We start from the raw sequence: 27,500 nt of genomic DNA, 5'->3' as shown, positions 1-27,500 counted from the left end.
ACCTGGGGCACTGTGAGCAGTTCTGGGCACCACACCTTCGGAGGGATATATTGGCCTTGGAGGGAGTGCAGCGTAGGTTTACCAGAATGATACCCGGACTCCAAGGGTTAAGTTACGAGGAGAGATTACACAAACTGGGGTTGTATACCCTGGAATTTAGAAGGTTAAGGGGTGGTCTGATCGAAGTTTTCAGGATATTAAGGGGAACTGATGGGGTGGAGAGAGAGAAACTATCTCCGCTGGTTGGGGAGTCTCGGACTAGGGGGCAGAGTCTAAAAATTAGAGCCAGACCTTTCAGGAGTGAAGTTAGGAAACACTTCGACACACAAAGGGTTGGTAGAAGTTTGGAACTCTCCTCCGCAAACGGCAATTGGTGCTGGGGGGGGGGTTCAATTGTTCATTTAAAATCTGAGATTGATAGATTTTTGTTAACCAAAGGGTATTAAGGGATACGGGGCAAAGGCGGGTAGATGGAGTTAGGTCGCAGATCAGCCCATGATCTCATTGAATGGCTGAATGGCCTCCTCCTGTTCCTATAAAATGCCCTTGCTGCCTACACCATGTGTCCCTGTTGTACCCCGTCCCCTATATTGTAATGGCTGACGGCTCCCGTCAAGCAATTTGATAGATGATGATCTAAAGGTCCCTGCTTCAGTGCCGGGATCAACCACGTTCTTAGTAGGGCAAGGGTCAGACTGGGGAAAGGGGCATCTCGGGCTGAGGCACTTCACACACGCACACACACACACACACACACACAGAGAGAGAGCCCTGTATCTCACACACACACACGAAGAGAGAGCCCTGTATCACTCACTCTCTCTCTCTCTCTCACACACACACACACACACACACACACACACACACACACAGCCCATGTAGGGGAACGCGGGCAGAATCGTTCAGGGTCTTCCTGGACGGATGGGTCGAATGTCCTTCCTCGTCCGCGGTCAGTCCTCTGGATACCCCGTGAAGCCGGAGCGGCAGCAGTGTACCGACCGCTAGCTGCGCCGGTCCGAGAGGGCGTTGTGTCCCAGTCCACTTTCCCGCCCGATCTCCATATCCCTCGATTCCCCTAAAGCCCAAAAATCGATGGATCTCAGCCTTGAATATACTCAACGACTGAGCCTCCACAGCCCTCTGGGGCAGAGAATTCCAAAGGTTCACCACCCTCTGAGTGAAGAAATTCCTCCTCATCTCAGTCCTAAATGGCCAACCCCTTATCCTGAGACTGTGACCTCTGGGTCTAGACTCTCCAGCCAGGGGGGAAACATCCTCTCAGCAGCTACCCTGTCAATCCCCCTCAGGATCTGGTATGTTTCAATGAGATCACCTCTCATTCTTCCAAACTCCAGAGAGTACAGGCCCAGTCTACTCAATCTCTCCTCATAGGACAATCCCCCTCATCCCAGGAATCAATCTAGTGAACCTTCGTTGCACCGCCTCCAAGGCAAGTATATCCTTCCTTAGATAAGGAGACCAGAACTGTGCACAGTACTCCAGGTGTGGTCTCACCAAGGCCCTGTACAGTTGTAGCAAGACTTCCTCACTCTTATACTCCGACCCCCCTTTGCAATAAAGGCCAACCTGCCATTTGCCTTCCGTATTGCTTGCTGTACCTGCGCGCTAGCTCTCTGTGTTCCTTGTGCGAGGACACCCAAATCCCTCCGAAGAAGAGAACAAGCCCGCAGGCGCGGGATTTTGAGTGGGCCCAGGCGGCCCCCAAAAACACATTCCGCATTGCTGCTATAACATGTTTTTGTTTGTGTGTGGTGAGCAGGTGGTGGATTTTAGAAAGAAGTCCATTTCTTACTACGATTCGATGGGAGGCGGCAATGACGAGGCCTGCAGGATACTACTGTGAGTGTCCGGGCGGGGATATCGCTTTTTATTGTAATTCATTCGCGGGCAACTCATTGGAGTTCAGAAGAATGAGAGGCGATCTTATTGAAACATATAAGATTGTGAAGGGGTTGGATCGGGTGGATGCGGGGAGGATGTTCCCGATGATGGGTGAAACTAGAACTAGGGGGCGTAGTCTTAGAATAAGGGGCTGCTCTTTCAAAACTGAGATGAGGAGGAACTACTTCACTCAGAGGGTGGTAGGTCCATGGAATATGCTGCCCCAAAAAGCTGTAGAAGCTACATCATTACATAAATTTAAAACAGAAATAGACAGTTTCCTAGAAGTAAAGGGAATTAAGGGTTACGGGGAGCGGGCAGGAATTTGGACATGAGTCTAGGTTCGGATCGGTCACGGCCCTGTGGGTAGCGGAGCGGGCCCAGGGGCCGTGTAGCCTGATCCTGCTCCTATTTCGTGTGTCTAATTCTGTTAGATTCAGGAGATGGTTCTGTGATAGTGGATTGGCGGTTAGGATCAGATCAGCCATGATCTTATTGAATGGCGGAGCAGGCTCGAGGGGCTCGATTGGCCTACTCCTGCTCCTATTTCTTATGTTCTTATGTTTGTCGCCCACCCCTAATCGCCCTCGAGTGGCTTGCGAGGCCACTGCAGAGGGCGGTTAAGAGGCAACCACATTGCTGCAGCCACATGTAGGCCCAGACCGGGTTAAAGAAGGCAGATCTCCTTCCCTTAGTTCAGAGGCGATTCACTCGGTTGATTCCTGAGATGCAGGGGTTGTCTTATGAGGATAGGTTGAGCAGGTTGGGCCTATACTCATTGGAGTTTAGAAGAATGAGAGGGGATCTTATCGAAACATATAAGATACTGAGGGGGGGCTCGACAAGGTAGATGCAGAGAGGATGTTTCCCCTCGTGGGGAAATCTAGAACTCGGGGGCACAGTTTCAGGATAAAGGGGTCATAGAAACATAGAAGATAGGAGCAGGAGTAGGCCATTCGGCCCCTCGAGCCTGCTCCGCCATTCAGTGAGATCATGGCTGATCATCCAAATTCAGTACCCTGTCCCTGCCTTCGCCCCATATCCCTTGATCCCTTTAGCCTTAAGAAATATATCCAACTCCTTCTTGAATATATTTAATGAATTGGCCTCAACTGCCTTGTGTGGTAGAGAATTCCACAGGTTCACCACTCTCTGGGTGAAGAAATTCCTCCTCATCTCTGTCCTAAATGGCTTACCCCTTATCTTTAGACTGTGACCCCTGGTTCTGGACTCCCCCGACCATCGGGAACATCCTTCCTGCATCTAGTCTGTCTAGTCCTGTTAGAACTGGGATGAGGAGGAATTTCTTCTCTCGGAGGGTCGTAAACCTGTGGAATTCCCTGCCCCAGAGAGCCGCGGAGGCTGGGTCATAAAATACATTTAAGGTGGAGATAGACAGATTTTTGCAAGATAAGGGAGTGAAGGGTTACGGGGAACAGACGGGAAAGTGGCTTTGAGCCCAAGATCAGCCACGATCTTATTGAATGGCGGAGCAGGCTCGAGGGGCCAAGTGGCCTATTCCTGTTCCTATTTCTTATGTTCTTATGTTCCCTAAAGGACATTAGTGAACTAGTTTGGTTTTTATGACAATCCCGGTAGTTTCTGGGTCACTGTTACTGGCCCTAGCTTTTTGTTGCAGATTTATTTAATAAATTGAACTCGCGTCTCCGGATCATTACTCCAGGCCTCTGAATTACTAGTCCAGTAACGTAGCCTCTAAGCTACCATTCCCGTTGAGTATCAGCGCCGGGTGCCGGGATGTTACTGGCCTGCGCAGCGTTGCAGTGACGGGCGCTGAAGTGTATATAGACGGCTGGGAGCGCTTCGTTGCTGCCTTGCTCGGGTCAAGTGCAGACAACGCGTCCAGGGCGCCGGTACTGGCTGGCGGGACGTCCCGAGCCTGCCCGGCCTCTTACCCGCTGTGTGTTGCTTACAGGCGCTACTTGAAGCAGGAGAGCCTGGACAAGAAGGGGAAGGAGTTTGACGCCGGCAGCTGGGGGCTGTGCAGCAAAAGGAGCCAGGTGAGTGTCTCCTGTCCAGTCACCTGGGCTCCCGGCCACGCTGTGTAACCGAGGCAGGTCCTCGCACACAGGGGAACCAGGCTCGGAGCAAGTCGTGTCCGCCACAGGGAGACGGCCACGGTCGCAGGGCTGTGGGTGGGAGTGACGCTCCGTGTCAAAGGGCTCCTGAAAGTGTGTGTGTATGCGTGTGAAAGTGTGAGAGTGTGCGTGTGAAAATAAGTGTGAGTGTGCGTGTGAAAATAAGTGTGAGCATGTGAGAAAGTAAGTGTGAGAGTGTGCGTGTGAGAGTGCGTGAGAGAAAGTGAGCGTGAGAGTGCGTGTGAGAGAAAGTGTGAGCATGTGAGAGTGTACATGTGAGAGTGTGCGTGTGAGAAAGTGAGAGTGTGCGTGTGAGAGAAAGTGAGCGAGAGTGCATGTGAGAGTGCATGTGAGAAAGTGTGTGAGTATGAGTGCGCGTGCTTGAGTGTGTGCGCGCGCAAGAGAGCAAGCAATCATGAGAGAGAGTGTGTGCGTGCGTGAGTGAGCGAGCGGGCAGGATGGGACAGGGCACCACAGCGATAGGTGGGGTCCAGGGGGTGGTGGTGATGGGGTGGGGGGGGACTGGGGATCCAGGGGTGGGGATCGAGTCCAGGCTCACCGCCCTCTGACCCTGTCTCTGACCCTCTGCCGCAGGAGATCCCTCAGCAGATGAACGGCAGCGACTGCGGGATGTTCACCTGTAAGTACGCCGACTACATCAGCAAAGACCATCCGATCCACTTCACCCAGGTGAGAGCCTCGACGCCGCTCCGGCGTGCGGATAATCTAACCCAGTCCGCTGTGGCAAAGGCTTTTGTTCCCCATAACTCTGTTAGTTCCGTTAACCAGGGCAAGCGAACGGCAAATTGTTTATTCGCGCGATAATTTGTATTAATTGTAAAACCCCCCCACTCCATTGCTATCAGCCCTCTCCTGTCCTAGGTCCTCGCAGAACAGGAGGGCACCGAGTGTTGGGTGGGGGGGGGGGGGGATGCAGATGGAGTGTAGGCCCACCCCTCCTCCTGGGACTGATCGCTGCTCTCTCCTATTTCAGAAACACATGCCCTACTTCAGGATGAGAATGGCCTGGGAGATCCTGAACCAGAAGCTTCTCTGACACTCCTTCCTGGAACTGACCTTCGACAGAGACATTCCTTCAGCGCGCGTGCGTGCGTGTGGGGGAGGCTTCCAGGGAGAGGAGACCCTCTTTCCCCACCCGCCCATCTCCGTCACTCCTGCACTTCAACACTCCGGTGGACCCTGGCCTCTTCAGAACAACAAGACCAGAGACCAGCGCAGCTCTCCACCCGTCTCTCGGGCGGCCTTCCGCACGGGCCCCGAGGTCGGCGCGTCTCCCCGATCCCACTACCGGCGTCGCAGGGCGCCCGAGGATACACCACCGCCGTGAGCCGCTTCTCTCTCTCTCTGACCAGCCCTGTGCCGGGGCCGTCTCTGTCCCGTTTCTCGCCAGACGTTTGCCAGTGTTCCCTTTCATATTTTTGGGGGGGGGGGATGCGCGGCCCCTCGGCGTGGTTGTTCCATTCAAAAGCCAGTCGCCGCGGGACTTCCAGCTGCGCGGCTCAACGGGAATGTTGAGGTTAAAACCCGCTGCCTGTCTGGTGGCAGGCGGGCAGGGGGGGGAAGAGTTCAAAATCCCGGCCGCACTGAGCTCGTGTCCTCCACCCGGTCGGTTTGGGTATCCGTCCGCTTGCGTCCCTCTCTCGGGAGCTCGCCTCTCCGCCCGCTATTCCCCTCATGGCACCTGGGCAGGGCGGGGGGGGGTTTTAAAATCACCGTCACAGTGTGGTTTCGTGTGGAAAAATTCCCCCCATCCCGTGACACCGTCCGCCCGCTCATTGAACGAGCCCGCCGTCCTGTGTTCGTCCACCTCGAGTCCCTGCCGTCGCTCACCCACTGTGTGAAGGATCGCTGCGGTCCGTCCTGGACTCTCCCTCCGACACTCTGCCTGGTCGCTCACGGGGTTAACATCCTCTGATCTCCATCGCTGCTGGATCCCAACTCCCCAGGCACAGACTGGGACTGAAACACTGGTCTAGTCGGGAGCGGGAGGTGGGGTGCGGGGAGCTGAGAGAACCTGCTTTAATATTTGTTCTACTCTTTCCCCGTGCCCCCGAAATTGTAATATTTCTCACGCCATCTGATAGGTTTGAACACCGCCCCCTTATTTTCTCCAGTAAAGGCATCCCTTTGAGACCCGCGTCGCATCAACTCCCGATTGCCGAAGCGTCTTGCCCCTCTGTTTAGGCCCGTGAAACCTGCCCTGCCTTTCCCGATGGGTTTGTGCGGTCCGTGTTCACACTGCCGGCCTGGCCCTCCCTCCCTCTCCCGATGGGTTTGTGCGGTCCGCTGTCGCGCTGCCGGCCCTCTTGTCTCCGCTTGCACTCCTCCCCAAATGCTGAGCGGCGCGCACTTCAGATTGACCGCAGCTGGCGGGCAGGAAGGGGCTAAATACGGGTCGGTCGGGGTTTCCCCCATACTCCCGTTCAGGTGCTGAGTTGTTCTGAGAACGGTTCCAAACTAATTCTAAGAAAAAAGCAGAAATGTATCTGCGCGAGAGCGAGTGTGTGTCTCGAGTGTGTGCCTGCGCGAGAGCGAGTGTGCGTCTGCGCGAGAGCAAGTGTGTGTCTCGAGTGTGTGTCTGCGCGAGTGCGAGTGTGTGTCTGCACGAGAGCGAGTGTGTGTCTCGAGTGCGTGCCTGCGCCAGAGCGTCTGTCTGTGTGAGAGTGAGTGTGTCTGTGTGTGTCTCTTTGTGTGAGAGTGAGTGTGTCTGTGTGTGTCTCTTTGTGTGAGTGTGTCTGTGTGTGTCTCTTTGTGTGAGAGTGAGTGTGTCTGTGTGTGTCTCTTTGTGTGAGAGTGAGTGTGTCTGTGTGTGTCTCTTTGTGTGAGAGTGAGTGTGTCTGTGTGTGTCTCTTTGTGTGAGTGTGTCTGTGTGTGTCTCTTTGTGTGAGAGTGAGTGTGTCTGTGTGTGTCTCTTTGTGTGAGAGTGAGTGTGTCTGTGTGTGTCTCCGTGGGTGTGTGAGTGTGTGTACGTCCAAAGTGCGGTCTGCAGTACGAGGGTGTGAGAGGGGAGACTCGCCACGAGTCCAGCTGAAACCAGCTCGCAGCAGAGAGCCAGCTGTGGACAGGCTGCTCTCCCGTCACTCGCACCCCTCCCCGGCTGAGCGTGGCTCACAGCCCTTGGCAGCTCCTCTGGCGCCGTTTTTTTTTTTTCAATCACCCCCTCGACCGTGCGTCTGATCTCGCTCGGGAGCTTCCGCCGTGTGCCGACTCCTCCCGCCCTCCAGTGTGAGCGTGCGTTTTTAAACCCGGTGTCTGCTTCGGGGCAATTTCACGGAGCCTTAAATGATCTGCCCCCCCACCACGGAAGTCCTTGAACGACAGCACGGGGAGGGGGTGGCACTCCCCTCAGTCCCGTGAGCGAGAGCCTGCGCGCTTTATTAATTACCAACTGCAAACTCGTCCAGCTCGCCCCGCACCCACCACTTCCGAGAGATAGATTTTTAAGCGGGGGTGGGTGGCGGGCAGAGGTGGTGGGTGGTGTGGGAGAAGAACCTCGTGATCTCTGACGTTTTATACACGAAACAACCGCAATGCAGCTTGCACGACCAGACAGATTTTTATACGCGAACCTTTTCAATGCGCCAAATTATCCCAAATTATGCAAGTGCTCTTTATACGGATAGATATCTAGATTTTTCTCGGCCGTCTCGTATTTTACGACGTATTTTGTACCAGTCCGCCGCGTATTTTGTACTTTTTCTCTTTATTTTCTTTTTGTACAGTCACTGAGCCGCGTGCCCTGGGTGGAGCTGAGTTCAGTCCGCCCTGACGCGAGCCTCGGGGGTCAAATAAAGTCGTTGGATTTTCCTTTTGTCGTGAGGTGTTTCTTTAATACGACCGATTACTCCCCGACATGAATCTTGCCATTCATGTGGGAATAATACTGGGCGTCCTGCTGGTGGCGCTGTCCAGGGAGAGTATAAATACTCGGGCACGGGCCCAGCTTGCTCAGGACATTCTTTAACGGGAACTAGTGAAGGACACAATTTAAAAACAGTTGATTAAAGCCTTGTTTAATACTCGGACCAAGTGCCTAGTAGTTTTCTCACGTCACTTCCCACCCCCCACCGTCCCTCACTCCCTACAACGCCCCCCTTCCCCAGATTTAGAAGCAGCTTCCTCGGATAATGAAGCAGTCCGTGCCCGCGTGCAGCGAGACCTGGGCGACATCCAGGCTTGGGCTGATCCGTGGCAATTAATGTTCGCGCCACGCAAGTGCCAGGCAGTGGCCATCTCCAACAAGAGAGAATCTGACCACCTCTCCCCCCTTGACGTTCAACGGCATTACCATCAGTAAATTCCCCCCCACCCCACCATCAACATCCTGGGGGTCACCATTGACCAGAAACTTAACTGGACCAGCCACATAAATACCGTGGCCACAAGAGCAGGTCAGAGGCTGGGTATTCTGCGGCGAGTGTCTCACCTCGTGACTCCCAAAGCCTTTCCACCATCTACAATGCACAAGTCAGGAGTGTGATGGAATACGCTCCACTTGCCTGGATGAGTGCAGCTCCAACAACACTCGAGAAGCTCGACACCATCCAGGACAAAGCAGCCCGCTTGATGGGCACCCCATCCACCACCTTAAACATTCACTCCCTCCACCACCGGCGCACCGTGGCTGCAGTGTGTACCATCTACAAGATGCACTGCAGCAACTCGCCAAGGCTTCTTCGGCAGCACCTCCCCAACCCGCGACCTCTTCCACCTAGAAGGACAAGGGCAGCAGGCGCATGGGAACACCACCACCTCCAAGTTCCCCTCCGAGTTTTGCACACAATCCCAACTTGGAAATAAATCGGTCGTTCCCTCATCGTCGCTGGGTCAAAATCCTGGAACTCCCTCCCTAACAGCGCTGTGGGAGCACCTTCACCACACAGACTGCAGCGGTTCAAGAAGGTGGCTCACCACCACCTTCTCAAGGGGCGACTAGGGATGGGCAATAAATGCTGGTCTTGCCAGCGACGCCCACATCCCATGAATGTATTTTTTTAAAAATCCCTGCCCTTTATACTTTACCCATTGATTCTGGAGCCCTGTTAATGACCCTCTCCCCCTCCCCCCTCCGATATAAATCACCCTCTCGTGGGGTTTGACTGCTCGGGGAATGTTTCGGGGTGTAAGTGAATCGGGTGGGATCTCCGACTGTTCTCCACCCCCAATCTCCGATCAGGAACAATCCAACCGAGGTCCTTTCAACAATCAACGGTAAAACGGCCGCGGCGGCAACAGAGCGAGACCAGCGGAGAGCCGATCGTTCCCATTGAAGGACGCCGCGCCTAGCGAAAGGCTCTCGTCAGGCGCCCAGTGGAAAGGCGGGTGAGTTTTTTTGCCATTGAGTTTGGCTGAGGTGATGTGACCGGAAGGCCGTTTCCACTGGGGTTCCGCAGGGCTCAGTACTGGGTCCCTTGCTTCTCGTGTTACACAATGTGCTGGAGAGGTACCACCAACGCTGCCTCCGCAAGATCCTGCAAATCCATTGGCAGGATAGGCGCATCATAAGAACATAAGAAATAGGAGCAGGAATAGGCCACTTGGCCCCTCAAGCCTGCTCCGCCATTCAATAAGATCATGGCTGATCTAGGGCTCAAAGCCACTTCCCTGCCCGCTCCCCATAACCCTTCACTCCCTTATCTTGCAAAAATCTGTCTATCTCCACCTTAAATGTATTTAATGACCCAGCCTCCACGGCTCTCTGGGCCAGAGAATTCCACAGATTTACAACCCTCTGAGAGAAGGAATTCCTCCTCATCTCAGTTCTAAAAGGGCGACCCTTTATTCTGAGACTGTGCCCCCGAGTTCTAGATTTCCCCACGAGGGGAAGGTGACTGTTCTCGCTCAGGCCAACATCGAAGCTTGGACCACGCTCTATCAGCTCCGATGGAATGGTCACATCGTCTACATCCCGATACGAGACTCCCAAAACAAGCGCTCTACTCGGAGCTCCGACACGGCAAGAGAACCCCAGGTGGGCAGAGGAAACGCTTCAAGGACACCCTCAAAGCCTCCTTGGAAAAAGTGTAACATCCCCCACCGACACCTGGGAACCCCTGGCCCAAGACCGCACAAAGTGGAGGAGAAGCATCCGGGAAGGCGCCAAACACCCCGAGTCTCTTCGCCGGGAGCAAGCGGAAGCCAAGCGCAGGCAGCGGAAGGAGCGCACGTCAACCCAAGCACCCCACCCACCCGCCCCTTCAACCACCGTCTGCCCCACCTGTGACAGAGACTGTAGGCCCCGCATTGGACTCATCAGTCACCTGAGATCTCATTTTTAATGTGGAAGCAAGTCATCCTCGGTTCCGAGGGACTGCCTAAGAAGAAGAAGAATATCAATGATTTGGACTTCAATGTAGGGAGCATGATTAAGAAGGTTGCAGACAATACAAAAGTCGGCCGTGTGGTTGATGAAGAGGAAGGAGGCTGCAGACGGCAGGAAGATATCAACGGACTGGTCAGGTGGGCAGAAAAACGGCAAATGGAATTCAATCCGGAGAAGTGCGAGGTAATGCATTTGGGGAGGGCTAACAAGGCAAGGGAATACACTGTAAATGGTAGGACACTGAGAAGTGTAGAGGATCAGAGGGACCTTGGAGTGCAGGTCCACAGATCCCTGAAGGTAGCAGGACAGGTAGGTAAGGTGGTTAAAAGAACGCCACCTTATTAGCCGAGGCACAGAATACAAGAGCAGGGGAGGTTATGCTCGAACTGTATAAAACACGAGTTAGGCCGCAGCTAGAGTGCTGCGTGCCGCTCTGGTCGCCACATTACAGGAAGGGTGCGATTGCACTAGAGGGGGTGCAGAGGAGATTTACGAGGATGTTGCCAGGACTGGGGAATTTTAGCTATGAGGAAAGATTGGATTGGCTGGGGTTGTTTTCTTTGGAACAGAGGAGGCTGAGGGGAGATTTAATTGAGGTGTATAAAATTATGAGGGGCCAAGATAGAGTGGATAGGAAGGACCTATTTCCCTTAGCAGAGAGGGTCAATAACCAGGAGGGCACAGATTTAAAGTAATTGGTAGAAGGATTAGAGGGGAGTTGAGGAGTTTTCTCACCCAGAGGGTGGTGGGGTCTGGAACTCACTGCCTGAAAGGGGTGGTAGAGGCAGAGACCTTAGAGTCATAGGGCTAGATTTTCAGTACAGACAGTTTTGGGGCGCTAACCTTAGCGCCCGCCCGAAGTTAGCGCCCGCCCCAAAGTAGCGCCCCGTTGCCGGAAATTCAGTGGCTTCGCCCTAAGAGAGTGGTGGAGCGCTAAAAGAGGCGTTGCACTCCTACCTTTAGGCGCTAAGCCGGCAGTCCAGAGGGATAGCGCCCAGGCGGGGCGCAGCACGGGTGCGGTCATTTTTGCACTGACAGCAGACCCCGTGGTGCCGACCAGCTCTTAAAGGGGGAAGGGACGAATTGGTCTGCTGCCACGCCCTGCACACTGCAGCCTTGCAAAGAGGCCTCAACACTACTGCTCAGCCCCAGGGAGTCATGGCAACGCCAGAGAAGGCCCGTCAGCGTGCCCTGCGCTTCTCAGAGGGTGATCTGGACATAATGGTCACAGCTCTGGAGGTGAGGTGCAAGATCTTGTTTCCAGAGTGTGGGAGGAATCCAACCCACCATGACTACACCAAAGCCTGGAAGCAGATCGCCCAGAGGGTGACGTTCACCGGCGAGGCCCCCAGGACCCACAAACAATGCCGTAAGAAATACAATGATCTGACCAGGATTGTGAAGGTGAGTAGCCTTTCCAGTCTCCTCCTCATTCTTGCATGTACACCTGACATGATGGGCAAAGGGACCTGAAAGTCCTATTGGCCAGCCCTCAGCCAGCAGCATTGGGACAGTCATGAGCATCAAATGGCCATTCGGCACTCTACACTTTGGCCAAGCTATTCCACCATGGGAGGCAGTGGACAGTACATCAGGGCTTCACTCTGTCCAAGCTATTCCACCATGGGAAGCAGTGCACACTACATCAGGGCTTCACTCTGTCCAAGCTATTCCACCATGGGAGGCAGTGCACACTACATCAGGGCTTCACTGCGCACTTACAGCCCGTCCTTTCTCTTGCAGGCTAAAGTAGCGTTTAATCGCCAGGCCCGTGCCAGGGGTGGCCGCGCCAAGCTGCAGAAGCTCACTCGGCTGGAGGAGCGCGTGTGTGTGCTCATGGGAGCCCGTGTGATTGTCCCCACAGCGTGCGGTGTATCCGACCCTCCACTGCCCGGCAATGGTAAGGACCTCGCCTTTTGGCCCTCTCGCGTCGCACTGGCCCATCCGAGCTACCTCCTTTGCCACTGTCCCACCAATGCGCTGAATCCCACCAGTCCTAACTCCCTCGCTGACGCCGTCTCCTCACTCTGAAGCTACTCTTGTGCATTCCTGCTTTCAGCTGGTGACGACCAGGACCCTGAGGCTGCCAGTGACAGCACCTCCGACCAGGAGGAGGAGGAGGAGCAAGCCGGACCTTCGGGGGAACAGTCACGTCCCGCAGGAGAGGAGGAAATGCTTGACACCTCCTCACTGGACGAGTGCCTGGAGGAACTGTCGCAGGGCAATGCAGCTTCTGGGACCAGTGGCGTCCAGCCACCCAGCAGCCGTGCGCGTGGCCCGCGGCCTTCCCCCCAAAGGGGGGAAGGATCAGAGGGGAGTGCTGCTGCTCGGCACACTCGCCGTCACCAACGCGGCAAGGGTCCCCTAGTTCGGCCCCCTCCTCCCCAGCGGGAGAGTCGCGACTCCAGTCCGGACACCTTCACTTCGGAGGAGGTGCGGAAGCTGGATCAGATGGCCGACGACTCGGACCGGCGCCACACGGAGCTCATGAGCGTGGTGGGGCGCATGCCTGAGGCCATCGAGTCGCTGGCGACCAGTGTGCGCGAGTTCGGGGCAGCAACTGCCGCGACTGGCCGCATGCTGACTGATGCCGTCAAGACCCTGGCGGATGTGATGCGCGCGCACACCAGGACCACAGGGCCACTCACTGCTGCCACACGCGCTGTCTCAGGCAGGCATCGCCAGGGCAGGCGCCGCGCTGGACCATCCCAGCAAGCCGCCCGTCGGCTGATTGCTGCGGATCCTGCAGTGCGGGCCCGGCCGAGTGCCACCGCGCCACAGCACCAGCCAGCGCATCCCAGACGCCAGCTGGCCCACATTGCGCCATCCGTCGCCGCCATTCCCCCTCTGGGGCGTCGACGGCAAGCGGCTGCAGCTGATGGTGGCCAGGCTCAGGTGCGCCACTCAGCAGACGGCCCCTCGAGGCCCAAACGCCGTGTAGGCCGCCCCCCAGCGGCATCTGGCGGAAGGGCATCTGAGCCTCAGGCGCCTTCCCCCAGCCTCGCAGCAGCCACTGGGCAGAGCTTGCGAAGGAGCAGCAGGCAGGGCAGGGGAGGCAAAATGCTGGCCAAGGTCTCGCCCTCGCGGGCCACTCAGTAGAGGGTGTGGCCAGCTTTCCTTTAATATGGCGGTGGCCATCTTTATTTTGCCCATGGTTGTGCTTTTGGAGGGCTTATTTTTTGCGTTAGGCCGACGTTGAGGCCCGGTTTCAATAAAGGTGGAGTGGCTCCTCCCCAGTTTGTGCGAGTGAGTCGTTTGTTGGGCTTTTTGTGGGGCCCGTTTATTGTTTTTGGGGATTCATGTGGGAAGGGCTTTTCATTTTTGTGCAATAAAAAATTATCTTTATTCATGCAGTCTCCATGGTTGTTCTTCTTAGTGTTTGTTGGCTTCGCCGGCTGAGGGCTTGCGGAGCGGCTGCATTCATCTTCCCTCATGGCCCCTGGCCATTCCCTGACAGGGGGCTTAGAAGTACCGTGTAATAAGGTGGCGTCGTGCGGCCCTTGGCCCTGGTCGCTCCCTCCTGGGAACGTACTCCTGCTCCTCCTCCTCCTCCTCATGCTCCTCCTGCTCCTCCTCCTGAGGTGCTGGTCCAACGTCAGGTGGCAGTGCCTGAGTCCTGCGGATAGCCAGGTTGTGTAGCATGCAGCAAACCACCACAAATTGGGAGACCCGGTCCGGCGAATACTGGAGAGCTCCTCCGGAGCGATCAAGGCAGCGGAACCGCTGCTTGAGGACCCCAATAGTTAGCTCGATGATGTTGCGGGTGGTTTGATGGCTCTCGTTGTAGGCCTCTTCAGCAGCGGTCCTGGGCGCGCGAAGCGGGGTCATGAGCCAGGTGCACAAAGGATAGCCTTTGTCCCCGATGAGCCATCCTCTTGGGGAAGGCTGTGCCTGGAACATGTCATGCACAGTACTCTGCCGCAGGATAAAGGCATCGTGGCTGCTGCCTGGGAAGCTGGCATTGACTGCCATGATGCGCTGCTTGTGGTCACATACCAGCTGCACATTCAGAGAATGGTAGCCCTTCCTGTTGCGATACTGCTCGCCATGCTCCAGAGGGGCCTGCAAAGCCACATGCGTACAGTCAATGGCGCCCTGCACCAAGGGGAATTCCCCGAGTCTGGCAAATCCCAATGCGCGCTGATGCTGGCTCTCGAGGGCCATGGGGAAGGAGATGAATTGGCTTCTCCTTCTGAACAGTGCTTCGGTCACGTGGCGGATGCAGCGATGCGCGCCATACTGGGAGATGTTTGCTATGTCCCCAGCAGCGTATTGGAAGGAGCCGGTGGCATAGAAGTTCAATGCCACCGTCACCTTCACTTCCACCGACAGAGACGTCCTGCACCTGAGCTTTGGCCGCAGATCTCGGCGAAGCAGGTGGCAGATCTCTGCAATCACCTCCTTTCGGAATCGGAGCCTTCTAACACATCGCGCGGCACTCATGTTTAGGTAGGAGCGCTGCTGGCGGTATAGCCTGACTGGGTAAGGCCTACGTGGCCGACGCCTGTAGCCCCCTCTGCCTCTAGCCAGGGCTGCCCCTCTCACAATGCGTCTGCGAGCCCTACGGATATGGCGCTGCAGCTGCGCGTTGGCACCCCATGCAGCCCCCATCAAATCCTGGCAAACAGTCTAATTTCCAAATGGCCACTTGCAGCGCTATTGCCTGAGTCCAAAAATACCTGCCTCTTGCTGCTTGAAACCAGTTAGCTATCCTCCTTGTGTCTCCAGAAATGCGTTGCACAAGACTGTTTTCTGAAAAAAGGATGGCCTTTATACTGGAGAGGACGTTCCCTTTAATTAGCGCCCCCCGGGGCCCGCGCTGGTTGTGTTGCGTTCCTTTTTCCAAACGCTCCGGCCGCCCGCCGCACAATGGGGCGGTCCGACTGAAGTTTGCAATCGGGGCGGCCAAAGGGCGTTGCACGAGGATGTGACGTCATTTTCTGCGCGCGCATCCGGGCGGGCGCTAAACTTTGCGCCGGCGCTAACGGGCAACTTAATTTGGGGCGGAGCGCAAACTGCGCTGCGCCCGGGCGCTACACGCATAGCGCCCGGAAATCACTTCTCTTAAGGCGCTAACTGCTGGCGCAAGCTACTGAAAATCTAGGCCATAGAGTCATACAGCACAGAAAGAGGCCCTTCGGCCCATCGCGTCCGCGCCGGCCATCAAGCCCTGTCTATTCTAATCCCATTTTCCAGCACTTGGTCCGTAGCCTTGTATGCTATGGCGTTTCAAGTGCTCATCTAAATGCTTCTTGAATGTTGTGAGGGTTCCTGCCTCTACCACCCTTTCAGGCATTGAGTTCCACATTCCAACCACCCTCTGGGTGAAAGTGTTTTTCCTCCAATCCCCTCTAAACCTCCTGCCCCTTACCTTGAAACTATGCCCACAGATTATTGACCCCTCTACTAAGGGGAAAAGTTCCTTTCTATCTATACTATCTATGCCCCTCATAATTTTGTACACCTCAATCAGGTCCGCCCTCAGCCTTCTCTGCTCTAAGGAAAGCAACCCCAGCCTGTCCAGTCTCTCTTCATAGCTGAAGCGCTCCAGCCCAGGTAACGTCCTGGTGAATCTCCTCTGCACCCTCTCCAATGCAATCACATCCCTCTAGTGTGGAGATGCCGGTGTTGGACTGGGGTGGACAAATGTAAGAAGTCACACAACACCAGGTTATAGTCCAACAGCTTTATTTGAAGTCACAAGCTTTCGGAGCGCTGCTCCTTCGTCAGGTGAAGTGGAGAGATGCATATAGACACAGCATATATAGTCAGAGAATAATGTCAGATGTTTACAAGTAATCTTTCTAACTGCCATTTATCACACCTCGGCAGAGAGATAATCACAGCAATCAAAGGTGTAAATGGTGTCCAAACAGGTCAGTCAGGAAAACATTACATCAAAGAACAATGAGGTGGGGTCACAAGAGGTCAAATGTTGCAGATGCACCTGACGTAGGGTCATCCAGACTCGAGTCGTCGTTGGCTTGTTCTCTCCACACAGATGCAGCCGGACCTGCTGTGATTTCCAGCAAAAAAAATGTTTTTTGTCTTTTTTTGTTTTTCATACAGACCCCAGCATCTGTAACATTTGACCCCTTGTGACCCCACCTCATTGTTCTTTGATGTAATGTTTTCCTGACTGACCTGTTTGGACACCATTCACACCTTTGATTGCTGTGATTATCTCTCTGCCGAGGTGTGATAAATGGCAGTTAGAAAGATTACCTGTAAACACCTGACATTATTCTCTGACTATATAAGCTGTGTTTTTATGCATCTCTCCACTTCACCTGACGAAGGAGCAGCGCTCCGAAAGCTTGTGATTTCAAATAAAGCTGTTGGACTATAACCTGGTGTTGTGTGATTTCTTACATTTATCCCTCCTATAGTGTGGCGACCAGAACTGCACACAGTGTTCCAGCTGTGGCCTAACTAGCGTTTTGTACAGCTCCATCATAACCTCCCTGCTCTTGCCTTCATTAGCCGAGGCATAGAATATAAGTATCCCATGTGCCTTTTTAACCACCTTATCTACCTGTCCTGCTGCCTTCAGGGACCTATGTACATGCACACCAAGGTTCCTCTGTCCTTCCTAGGGTCCTTTAAAAAAAAAAGTACTCGGATATGCACTTGAAGTGCCGTAACATACAGGGCTACGGACCGAGAGCGGGATTAGATTGGGATAGCTCTTTGTCGGCCGGCACGGACACGGTGGACCGAATGCCCCCCCCCCCCCCGCCCCCGCAGTGTCGTAAAATGTCAACGATTCTATGAGCTGGTGCACAGACAGCTGCTGGCTGGGTGAAGTCATGGCTATAGATAGCCGGGGAGAGAGAGCAGCATGCTGCCTTTATTTGAATCCGGACTTTGCTTGATCGGGCTGCTTGTCTCGGTGGTGGTGCTGGTCGTCCTTCTGCACCCTGGGATTGTATCTCCTCCACCGCATTGGAAACTCAGCACAGGTCTGCATTCAACTGTCAGGAGAGACTGAACAGGCTGTGGGGGGGCGGGCGGGGGCTCTTTTCTCTGGGAAGGAGAGGGCGGTGGGGGGGTAACCTGATAGAGGTCTTTAAGTTTATGAAGGGGGTTTCCATAGGGTAGACGTAGAGTAGATGTCCACTTGGGTGCGGGGGGAGACCAGAACTAGGGGCCATCGATATAAGACAGTCACTAATAAATCCAACAGGAGAAACTTCTTTACCCAGAGAGAGGGTTTGAGTTTGAGTAAAGGAACAAGGATGTCTTGCTGCAGTTGTACAGGGCCTTGGTGAGACCACACCTTGAGTATTGTGTGCAGTTTTGGTCGCCTTATCTGAGGAAGGATGTTCTTGCCATGGAGGGAGTGCAGCGAAGATTCACCAGGCTGATACCTGGGATGGCAGGAATGACGTATGAGGAGAGTTTGGGTCGATTGGGCTTATACTCGCTGGAGTTTAGAAGAATGAGAGGGGATCTCATTGAAACTTATAAAATTCTAACAGGACTAGACAGACTAGATGCAGGAAGGATGTTCCCGATGGCGGGGGAGTCCAGAACCAGGGGTCACAGTCTAAGGATAAGGGGTAAGCCATTTAGGACAGAAATGAGGAGAAATTTCTTCACCCAGAGAGTGGTGAACCTGTGGAATTCTCTACCACAGAAGGCAGTAGAGGCCAATTCATTAAATATATTCAAGAAGGAGTTGGATATATTTCTTAAGGCTAAAGGGATCAAGGGGTATGGGGAGAAAGCAGGGACAGGGTACTGAATTTGGATGATCAGCCATGATCGCATTGAATGGCGGAGCAGGCTCGAGGGGCCGAATGACCGACTCCTCGCTCCGACGTCTTATGTTATGATATGCTGAGAGAGTGAGATGAAGAGGGGTGGGAGGAGGCTCGTGTGGAGCATAAACACTGGCACGGAGATGTTGGATCGAGTGGCCTGTTTCTGTGCTGTGAATAATGTGTAAGATACGGTGAGTTGGGGCGGGGTGGGGGGGGGGGAGAGAGAGAGAGCGAGTCGGAGAGATTGTTTAATTCTATGTATTTGTTGTGTGTGGATGGGTTTAAGAATGGGGTCAAAGCGAGTCATGTCTTCCAACTCCTTTAACCCTTTGACTGCTACTCAGTACTGTCGGAGGGGCAGTACTGAGGGAGTGCCGCACTGTTGGAGGGGCAGTACTGAGGGAGCGCTGCCCTGTCGGAGGGGCAGTACTGAGGGAGCGCCGCCCTGTCGGAGGGGCAGTACTGAGGGAGCGCCGCCCTGTCGGAGGGGCAGTGCTGAGGGAGCGCCGCACTGTTGGAGGGGCAGTACTGAGGGAGCGCCGCACTGTCGGAGGGGCAGTACTGAGGGAGCACCGCACTGTCGGAGGGGCAGTACTGAGGGAGCGCCGCACTGTCGGAGGGGCAGTGCTGAGGGAGCGCCGCACTGTCGGAGGGGCAGTACTGAGGGAGTGCCGCACTGTTGGAGGGGCAGTGCTGGGGGAGTGCCGCACTGTCGGAGGGGCAGTACTGAGGGAGTGCCGCCCTGTCGGAGGGGCAATACTGAGGGAGTGTCGCACTGTCGGAGGGGCAGTACCTACAGCCCACTACAACCCTCCCTATCTCTGTAACATCCTCCAGCCCCCTACAACCCTCCCTATCTCTCTAACCTCCTCCAGCCCCCTACAACCCTCCCTATCTCTATAACCTCCTCCAGCCCCTACAACCCTCCGAGATCTCTCTGCTCCTCCAATACTGGCCTCTTGCGCATCCCCCCGATTTCCATCGCTCCACCATTGGCGGCCGTGCCTTCAGCCGCCTGGGCCCCAAGCTCTGGAATTCTCTCCCTAATCCTCTCTGCCTCTCTCCTCCTTTACGACGCTCCTTAAAAGCTCCCTCTTTGACCAAGCTTTTGTTCACCTGTCCTAATATCCCCTCGTGTGGTTCGGTGTTTGATAATCGCTCCGGTGAGGAGCCTCGGGATGTTTTTGGTAAGTTAAAGGCAGTGTATAAATACAAGTTGATGCTGTCTGCAGTAATGGACAGCAAGATTTGCACTGCTGCGTGTGAGAGGCCAGGTTGTGGCCCAGTGCCCACCCACCCGCCCACTCTCCCCGCCCCTCCCGACATGGGCAGAGCCAGCTGGTTAAAACTGTTCTCCCTCAGTCTCTCCTTTCACTTCCTACGAGGGGGGCTGAATCTTCGCAGCCGGCCTGTCCAGCACCTGGGAAAGGGTCGTCCCCGAATCATCCTCCTCTTCACACCCCGCCCAACCTCGCTCGCACGCTCTCTCTCTCCGGTGAGTTGCTCTCTCTCGGTCTCTATCTCTCCCTCTCAATCGCTCTCTCTGTCCCTCTCTCTCGCTGTCTCTCTCTCGCTGTCTCTCGCTCTGTCTCTCTCTCTCTCTCGCTCTGTCTCTCTCGCTCTGTCTCTCGCTCTGTCTCTCTGTCTCTCGCTCTGTCTCTCTCTCTCGGTCTCTATCTCTCCCTCTCAATCGCTCTCTCTGTCCCTCTCTCTCGCTGTCTCTCTCTCGCTGTCTCTCTCTCTCTCTCTCTTGCTCTCTCTCTCTCGCTCTCTCGCTCTCTCGCTCTCTCTCGCTCTGTCTCTCTCGCTCTGTCTCTCTCGCTCTGTTTCTCACTCACTCACTCTCTCTCTCTCTCTCTCCCTCTCGGACTCTTATCTCTCTGTCGGTCTTTCTGTCTATCTGTCTGTCTCTGTCTCTCGCTCTCGCTCTCTCTGTCTGTCTGTCTCTCTCTCTCTCTGTCTCTGTCTGTCTCTCTGTCTCTCTGTCTCTCTCTCTCTGTCTCTCAGTTCAGTTCAGTTCAAATGCTTTATTGGCATGAAAGTTTACAGAGAACCATATTGCCAAAGCTTACATAGCAAAAAGGTCTGTCTCTCTCGCTCTGTCTCTCTCTCTCTGTCTCTGTCTCTCTCTCTGTCTCTCTCTCTCTGTCTCTCTCTCTCTCTGTCTCTCTCTCTCTCTCTGTCTCTCTCTCTCTCTCTGTCTCTCTCTCTCTCTCTCTGTCTCTCTCTGTCTCTCTCTGTCTCTGTCTCTCTGTCTCTCTCTCTGTCTCTCTCTGTCTCTCTCTCTCTGTCTCTCTCTCTGTCTCTCTCCCTGTCTCTCTCTCTGTCTCTCTCTCTGTCTCTGTCTCTGTCTCTGTCTCTCTCTGCCTCTTCCTCTGTCTCTCTCTGTCTGCCTCTCTTTTTCTCTCTCCTTTCTGTGACCAGAGAAATGTTATAACCCCCCCTCAGGAGGTGGGGTGGGGGAGTGAACGCAGTTTGGTTTCGCTCGATCGTGGTGCTAGTGATCAGTCACTGTCGGGCGGTGTCGTCTAATTGTGATCGGGGTCGAGGGACAGGGAGAGATAGACAATCCGATTACCAACAGATTCCCCCCCAAAGCCACTGGTCAAACCTCTCCTGCCATCAGACTGCGGATGTGCTGTGTTTAATGCTGCCAAGCTGGCAATGGGGCAGAAATTGGGCTGGTCAACTCAAACAGGCTGTTACCGAACTCCTAGCGAGAGATTCGAGTTCTAAATGCCAACAGTCAGAGTTCGGCCCCGAGAGGTGTTTTTTTTTAATGTGTCTGTGACCAACGAGCTTCAGAAATAGCATCAAGGCATCCAGCACGGGATCCGATTACTCAAACTCCAGCCTCGCCTGCTGATGGCTCAGTGGGTGCAATCACCGCCCCTGTACAGGGCCAGTGAGGGCCCAGTGATCAGTCCCCAGTCCCTGCCGAGTTACCTGGTTCCAGTCGGCAACCGAGAGACGGAACTAGGTAGAGGGAGAGACAGAGGGACAGGGAGAAGGAGAGAGACAGAGAGGGGGACAGAGAGAGAGAGGGGGACAGAGAGAGAGAGGGGGACAGAGAGAGAGAGAGACAGGGAGAGGGAGAGAGAGAGAGAGAGACAGGGAGAGGGAGAGAGAGAGACGGGGAGAGAGAGAGAGACAGAGGGAGAGACAGGGAGACAGAGGGACAGAGAGAGAGAGAGAGGGCCAGTGTGGGCCCAGTGATCAGTCCCCAGTCCCTACCGAGTCCCAGTCGGCAACCGAGAGACGCAACTAGACAGAGGGAGAGACAGAGAGAGAGAGGGACAGAGAGACAGGGAGGGGGAGAGAGAGAAAGGGAGCGAGACAGGGAGAGATAGAGACGGAGAGAGAGAGACAGAGGAACGGAGAGAGGGGGAGAGACAGAGAGAGAGAGACAGAGGGACAGGGAGAGGGATTGATAGAGAGAGGGAGAGATAGAGAGAGGGAGAGAGAGACGGAGAGAGGGAGAGATAAAGAGGGAGAGGGAGAGAGACAGAGGGACAGGGAGAGATAGCAGGAGAAGGGAGGGAGAGAGGGAGGGAGAGATAGAGGGAGGGATAGTGGGAGAGGGGAGGGAGGGAGAGAGAGAGAGAAAGAGAGACAGGGAGAGATAGAAGAAGGGAGGGAGACTGAGGGAGAGGGAGAGACTGGGAGACAGAGGGACAGAGAGAGAGAGACCGGGCCAGTGAGGACCCTGTGATCAGTCCCCAGTCCCCACCAAGTTACCTGGTCCCAGTCGGCAACCGAGAGACGGAACTCGGCAGAGGGAGAGACAGAGGGACAGGGAGAGATAGAGACAGGGAGAGGGACAGAGAGAAAGACAGGGCCAGTGTGGGCCCAGTGATCAGTCCCCAGTCCCTACCGAGTCTCAGTCGGCAACCGAGAGACGGAACTCGGCAGAGGGAGAGGGAGAGATAGTGGGAGAGGGACAGAGAGAGGGAGAGAGAGACAGAGGGACAGGGAGAGATAGAGACAGGGAGAGGGAGGGAGAGGGATTGATAGAGCGAGGGAGAGATAGAGACAGGGAGAGGGAGAGAGAGAGAGACAGAGGGACAGGGAGAGATAGAAGGAGGGAGAGACGGAGAGAAAGAGAGACAGAGAGAGAGAGAGGGACAGGGAGAGATAGAGAGAGGGAGAGAGACGGACAGGGAGAGATAGTGGGAAAGGGGAGGGAGGGAGAGGGACAGAGGCAGGGAGAGAGAGACAGTCGGAGCGAAGGAGAGAGAGAGACAGACAGACAGAGGGACGGGGAGAGAGAGAGACAGGGACGGCGAGAGAGACAGCGGGGAAGAGAAAGCCAATGAAGGACTTTTTTTTTCAGTGTGGTCACTGTTGTAATGTGGGAAACACGGCAGCCAATTTGCACACAGCAAGCTCCCACAAACAGCAATGTGATAAATGATCAGATCATCTGTTTTTAGTGATGTTGGTTGAGGGATAAATATTGGCCCCAGGACACCGGGGAGAACTCCCCCCCCCCCCCCCCCCCCCCTGCTCTTCTTCGAAATAGTGGCCGTGGGCTCTTTTACGTCCACCTGAGAGAACAGACGGGGCCTCAGTTTTAATGTCTTAATCGAAAAATAGCACCCATGACAGTGCGGCGCTCCCTCAGTACTGCCCCTCCGACAGTGCGGTTCTCCCTCAGTACTGCCCCTCCGACAGTGCGGCACTCCCTCAGTACTGCCCCTCCGACAGTGCGGCGCTCCCTCAGTTCTGCCCCTCCAACACTGTGGCGCTCCCTCAGTACTGCCCCCTCTGACAGTGCGGGAGCTCCCTCAGTACTGCCCCTCCGACAGTGCGGCACTCCCTCAGTACTGCCCCTCCGACAGTGCGGGAGCTCCCTCAGTACTGCCTCTCCGACAGTGCGGCGCTCCCTCAGTACTGCCCCTCCGACAGTGCGGTTCTCCCTCAGTACTGACCCTCCGACAGTGCGGTTCTCCCTCAGTACTGCCCCTCCAACAGTGCGGCGCTCCCTCAGTACTGACCCTCCGACAGTGCGGTTCTCCCTCAGTACTGCCCCTCCGACAGTGCGGCACTCCCTCAGTACTGCCCCTCCGACAGTGCGGCGCTCCCTCAGTTCTGCCCCTCCAACACTGTGGCGCTCCCTCAGTACTGCCTCTCTGACAGTGCGGGAGCTCCCTCAGTACTGCCCCTCCGACAGTGCGGCACTCCCTCAGTACTGCCCCTCCGACAGTGCGGGAGCTCCCTCAGTACCGCCCCTCCGACAGTGCGGCGCTCCCTCAGTGCTGTCCCTCCGACAGTGCAGCGCTCCCTCAGTACTGCCCCTCCGACAGTGCGGCGCTCCCTCAGTACTGCCCCTCCGACAGTGCAGCGCTCCCTCAGTACTGCCCCTCCGACAGTGCAGCGCTCCCTCAGTACTGCCCCTCCGACAGTGCGGCGCTCCCTCAGTACTGCCCCTCCGACAGTGCGGCGCTCCCTCAGTACTGCCCCTCCGACGGTGCAGCGCTCCCTCAGTATGCCCCTCCTACCCACCTTCTCCCCACGCACCCCCAACCCCCAGGTGGATATCGAGATCGTGAGTGCAGCCAGACTGTCTTAACTGTTTTATTTCCTCCTTCCCTTGCTCTATCCCAGGAACCATGGGGACACTGGACAGGATCCACCCAGAAACATTGGGTATTGGGAGATCCATCGCTGTTCTTACCAGTGGAGGGGACGCCCAAGGTGAGTGACCCATCAACATCTCTCTAACTCTCGGGGAAGTTTGTGCCCATTCGCCCTGGGGCTCGGCATCTGTTAACCAGGGCACACCCACACAGCTCGTTAGCATGCAGGTACAGCAAGCAATTAGGAAAGCAAATAGTACACACATGGTCGCCACACTATAGGAGGGATGTGATAGAAGATAGGAGCAGGAGTCGGCCATTCGGCCCCTCGAGCCTGCTCCGCCATTCAATGCGATCATGGCTGATCATCCAAACTCAGTACCCTGTCCCTGCCTTCTCCCCATATCCCTTGATCGCTTTAGCCTGAAGAAATATATCTAACTCCTTCTTGAATGTATTTAATGAATTGGCCTCAACTGCCTTGTGTGGTAGAGAATTCCACAGGTTCACCACTCTCTGGGTGAAGAAATTCCTCCTCATTTCTGTCCTAAAGGCTTACCCCTTATCCTTAGACTGTGACCCCTGGTTCTGGACTCCCCCGCCATCGGGAACATCCTTCCTGCATCCAGTCTGTCCAGTCCTGCCAGGATTTTATAAGTTTCAATGAGGTCACCTCTCATTCTTCTAAACTCTAGAGAATATAGGCCCAGTCTACTCAATCTCTCCTCATAGGACAACCTCCCCCCCATCCCAGGAACCAGTCTGGTGAACCTTTGTTGCACTCCCTCTATGGCAAGTATATCCTTTCTTAGGTAAGGAGACCAGAACTGTACACAATACTCCAGGTGTGGTCTCACCAGGGCCCTATATAATGGCAGCAAGACGTCTTTACTCTTATACTCAAATCCTCTTGTAATAAAGGCCAACATACCATGTGCTTTCCTAATTGGAGCATAAGTCTTTCTACAATTATATAGGGCTCTGGTGAGGCCACACCTGGAGTACTGTGTACAGTTTTGGTCTCCTTACCTAAGGAAGGATATACTTGCCATAGAGGGAGTGCAACGAAGGTTCACCAGACTGGTTCATAGAAACATAGAAGGTAGGAGCAGGAGTAGGCCATTCGGCCCCTCGAGCCTGCTCCGCCATTCAATGAGATCATGGCTGATCATCCAAGTTCAGTACCCTGGCCCTGCCTTCTCCCCATATCCCTTGATCCCTTTAGCCTTAAGAAATATATCCAACTCCTTCTTGAATATATTTAATGAATTGGCCTCTACTGCCTTGTGTGGTAGAGAATTCCACAGGTTCACCACTCTCTGGGTGAAGAAATTCCTCCTCATTTCTGTCCTAAAGGCTTACCCCTTATCCTTAGACTATGACCCCTGCTTCTGGACTCCCCGGCCATCAGAAACATCCTTCCTGCATCTAGTCTGTCCAGGCCTGACAGAATTTTATAGGTTTCGATGAGATCCCCTCTCAATCTTCTAAACTCCAGTGAGTATAAGCCCAATCGAGACAATCTCTCCTCGTACATCATTCCTGGCATCCCAGGTATCAGCCTGATGAATCTTCGCTGTACTCCTTCCATGGCAAGAACGTCCTTCCTCAGGTAAGGCGACCAAAACTGCACACAATACTCAAGGTGCGGTCTCACCAAGGCCCTGTACAACTGTAGCAAGACATCCTTGTTCCTGTACTCGGACCCTCTCGCTACGAAGGCCAACATACCATTTGCCTTCTTAACCGCCTGCTGCACCTGCATGCTTACCTTCAGCGACTGGTGCACAAGAACACCCAGGTCTCTTTGCACTTCCCCTTCTCCCAATCTATTGCCATTCAAATAATAATCTGCCTTCCTGTTTTTGCCACCAAAGTGGATAACCTCACATTTATCCACATTATAGTGCATTTGCCATTTTTCTGCCCAATCACCCAACCTGTCCAAATCGTACTGGAGTTTCACGACATCCTCCTCACAGCACACACGCCCACCCAGCTTTGTGTCGTCAGGACAATCCCCCCATCCCAGGATTTGCAATGAGGAGAGATTGAGTAGACGAGGCCTATATTCTCTAGAGTTTAGAAGAATGAGAGGTGATCTCATTGAAACATGAGATTCTGAGGGGGATTGACAGGGTAGATGCTGAGAGGCTGTTTCCCCCCTGGCTGGAGAGTCTAGAACCAGGGGTCACAGTCTCGGGATAAGGGGTCGGCCATTTAGGACTGAGAGGAGGAATTTCTTCACTCAGAGGGCGGTGAATCTTTGGAATTCTCTGCCCCAGAGGGCTGTGGAGGCTCAGTCGTTGAGTCTATTTAAGGCTGAGATCGAGAGATTTTTGGACTCTAGGGGAATCGAGGGATGTGGAGATCGGGCGGGAAAGTGGAGTTGAGGTCAAAGATCAGCCGTGATCTCATTGAATGGCGGAGCAGGCTCGAGGGGCCGAATGGCCTCCTCCTGCTCCTATTTCTTATGTTAAATATTACATAGAATTACATCGAAAGTGAAAATATTTTCTGTGTCAACTGTATCTAAACTTTTCATAGTTTATATAAGACCTCTATTAGGAACAGGAGGAGGCCATTCAGCCCCCTCGAGCCTGTTACATTAGGAACAGGAGGAGGCCATTCAGACCCCCTCGAGCCTGTTACATTAGGAACAGGAGGAGGCCATTCAGCCCCCCTCGAGCCTGTTACATTAGGAACAGGAGGAGGCCATTCAGCCCCCCTCGAGCCTGTTACATTAGGAACAGGAGGAGGCCATTCAGCCCCCTCGAGCCTGTTACATTAGGAACAGGAGGAGGCCATTCAGCCCCCCCTCGAGCCTGTTACATTAGGAACAGGAGGAGGCCATTCAGCCCCCCTCGAGCCTGTTACATTAGGAACAGGAGGAGGCCATTCAGCCTCTCGAGCCTGTTACATTAGGAACAGGAGGAGGCCATTCAGCCCCCTCGAGCCTGTTACATTAGGAACAGGAGGAGGCCATTCAGCCCCTCGAGCCTGTTCCCCCATTCAATGAGATCATGGTCTGATCTGCGACCTAACTCCATTCACCCGCCTTTGCCCCGTATCCCTTAATATCTTTAGGTTAACAAAAATCTTATCAATATCAGATTTAAAATTAACAATTGACCCCACCAGCATAAATTGCCGTTTGCGGAAGAGAGTTCCAAACTTCTACCACCCTTTGTGTGTCGAAGTGTTTCCTAACTTCACTCCCGAAAGGTGTGGCTCTAATTTTTAGACTGTGTCCCCTAGTCCGAGACTCCCCAACCAGCGGAGATAGTTTCTCTCTCTCCACCCTATCTGTTCCCCTTAATATCTTGAAAACTTCGATCAGATCGCCCCTTAACCTTCTAAATTCCAGGGAATACAACCCTAGTTTGTGTAATCTCTCCTCGTAACTGAACCCTTGGAGTCCGGGTATCATTCTGGTAAACCAACGCTGCACTCCCTCCGAGGCCAATATATCCCTCCGAAGGTGTGTTAGCTGTTCTGAGCTGAGGGGGTGAAGTCCTTTGCACCTCGGGGACAAGCAGCTCAAGTTCCTTCTCCCGATGGCCACCCAGTGCCAAGTGAGCACGGGATCGGGCTTGGCTGTGATGGTTCCCACAGTCGAATATCCCGCCCGACACACGCACATAGGAGAAATGGTCACCGGGACAGAGGGAGTGGTGGGTGGCCGGTGTCGCCAATCCCAGTCGCCCCTCCCCCGCCCCACCCCCGACCCAGCGACGTCCGCATACCCGGATGGGGGTGATGAGGGACGAGGGACGATCCCTCCCCTTGACGAGCTGGGTGCGACCTCGGG

General features: G+C 54.6%; 1 protein-coding gene across 2 annotated transcripts in view; it reads left to right on the top strand.

Moving 5' to 3' along the window:
* LOC147097209 (sentrin-specific protease 1-like) overlaps positions 1-7,829 on the top strand; it is a 44,820-nt gene extending 36,991 nt beyond the window's left edge. For both annotated transcript variants that reach the window (XM_085973096.1, XM_085973095.1), the window contains exons 10-13: positions 1,781-1,860; positions 3,839-3,923; positions 4,596-4,691; positions 4,996-7,829. In XM_085973096.1, the coding sequence (XP_085829222.1) occupies positions 1,781-1,860; positions 3,839-3,923; positions 4,596-4,691; positions 4,996-5,058 (324 nt within the window). In that variant the 3' untranslated portion in view covers positions 5,059-7,829. The remainder of the gene's footprint in view (positions 1-1,780; positions 1,861-3,838; positions 3,924-4,595; positions 4,692-4,995) is intronic.
* The last annotated feature ends 19,671 nt before the right edge of the window (positions 7,830-27,500 follow it).

This window comes from Somniosus microcephalus, chromosome 33 (assembly GCF_052327205.1).
Source record: "Somniosus microcephalus isolate GS21.2 chromosome 33, FLI_Smic_1.0, whole genome shotgun sequence".
NCBI classification, from domain to species: Eukaryota; Metazoa; Chordata; class Chondrichthyes; order Squaliformes; family Somniosidae; genus Somniosus; species Somniosus microcephalus.
Note: the sequence above shows the minus strand (reverse complement) of the source record. Positions and strands in the feature narration are given on the sequence as shown.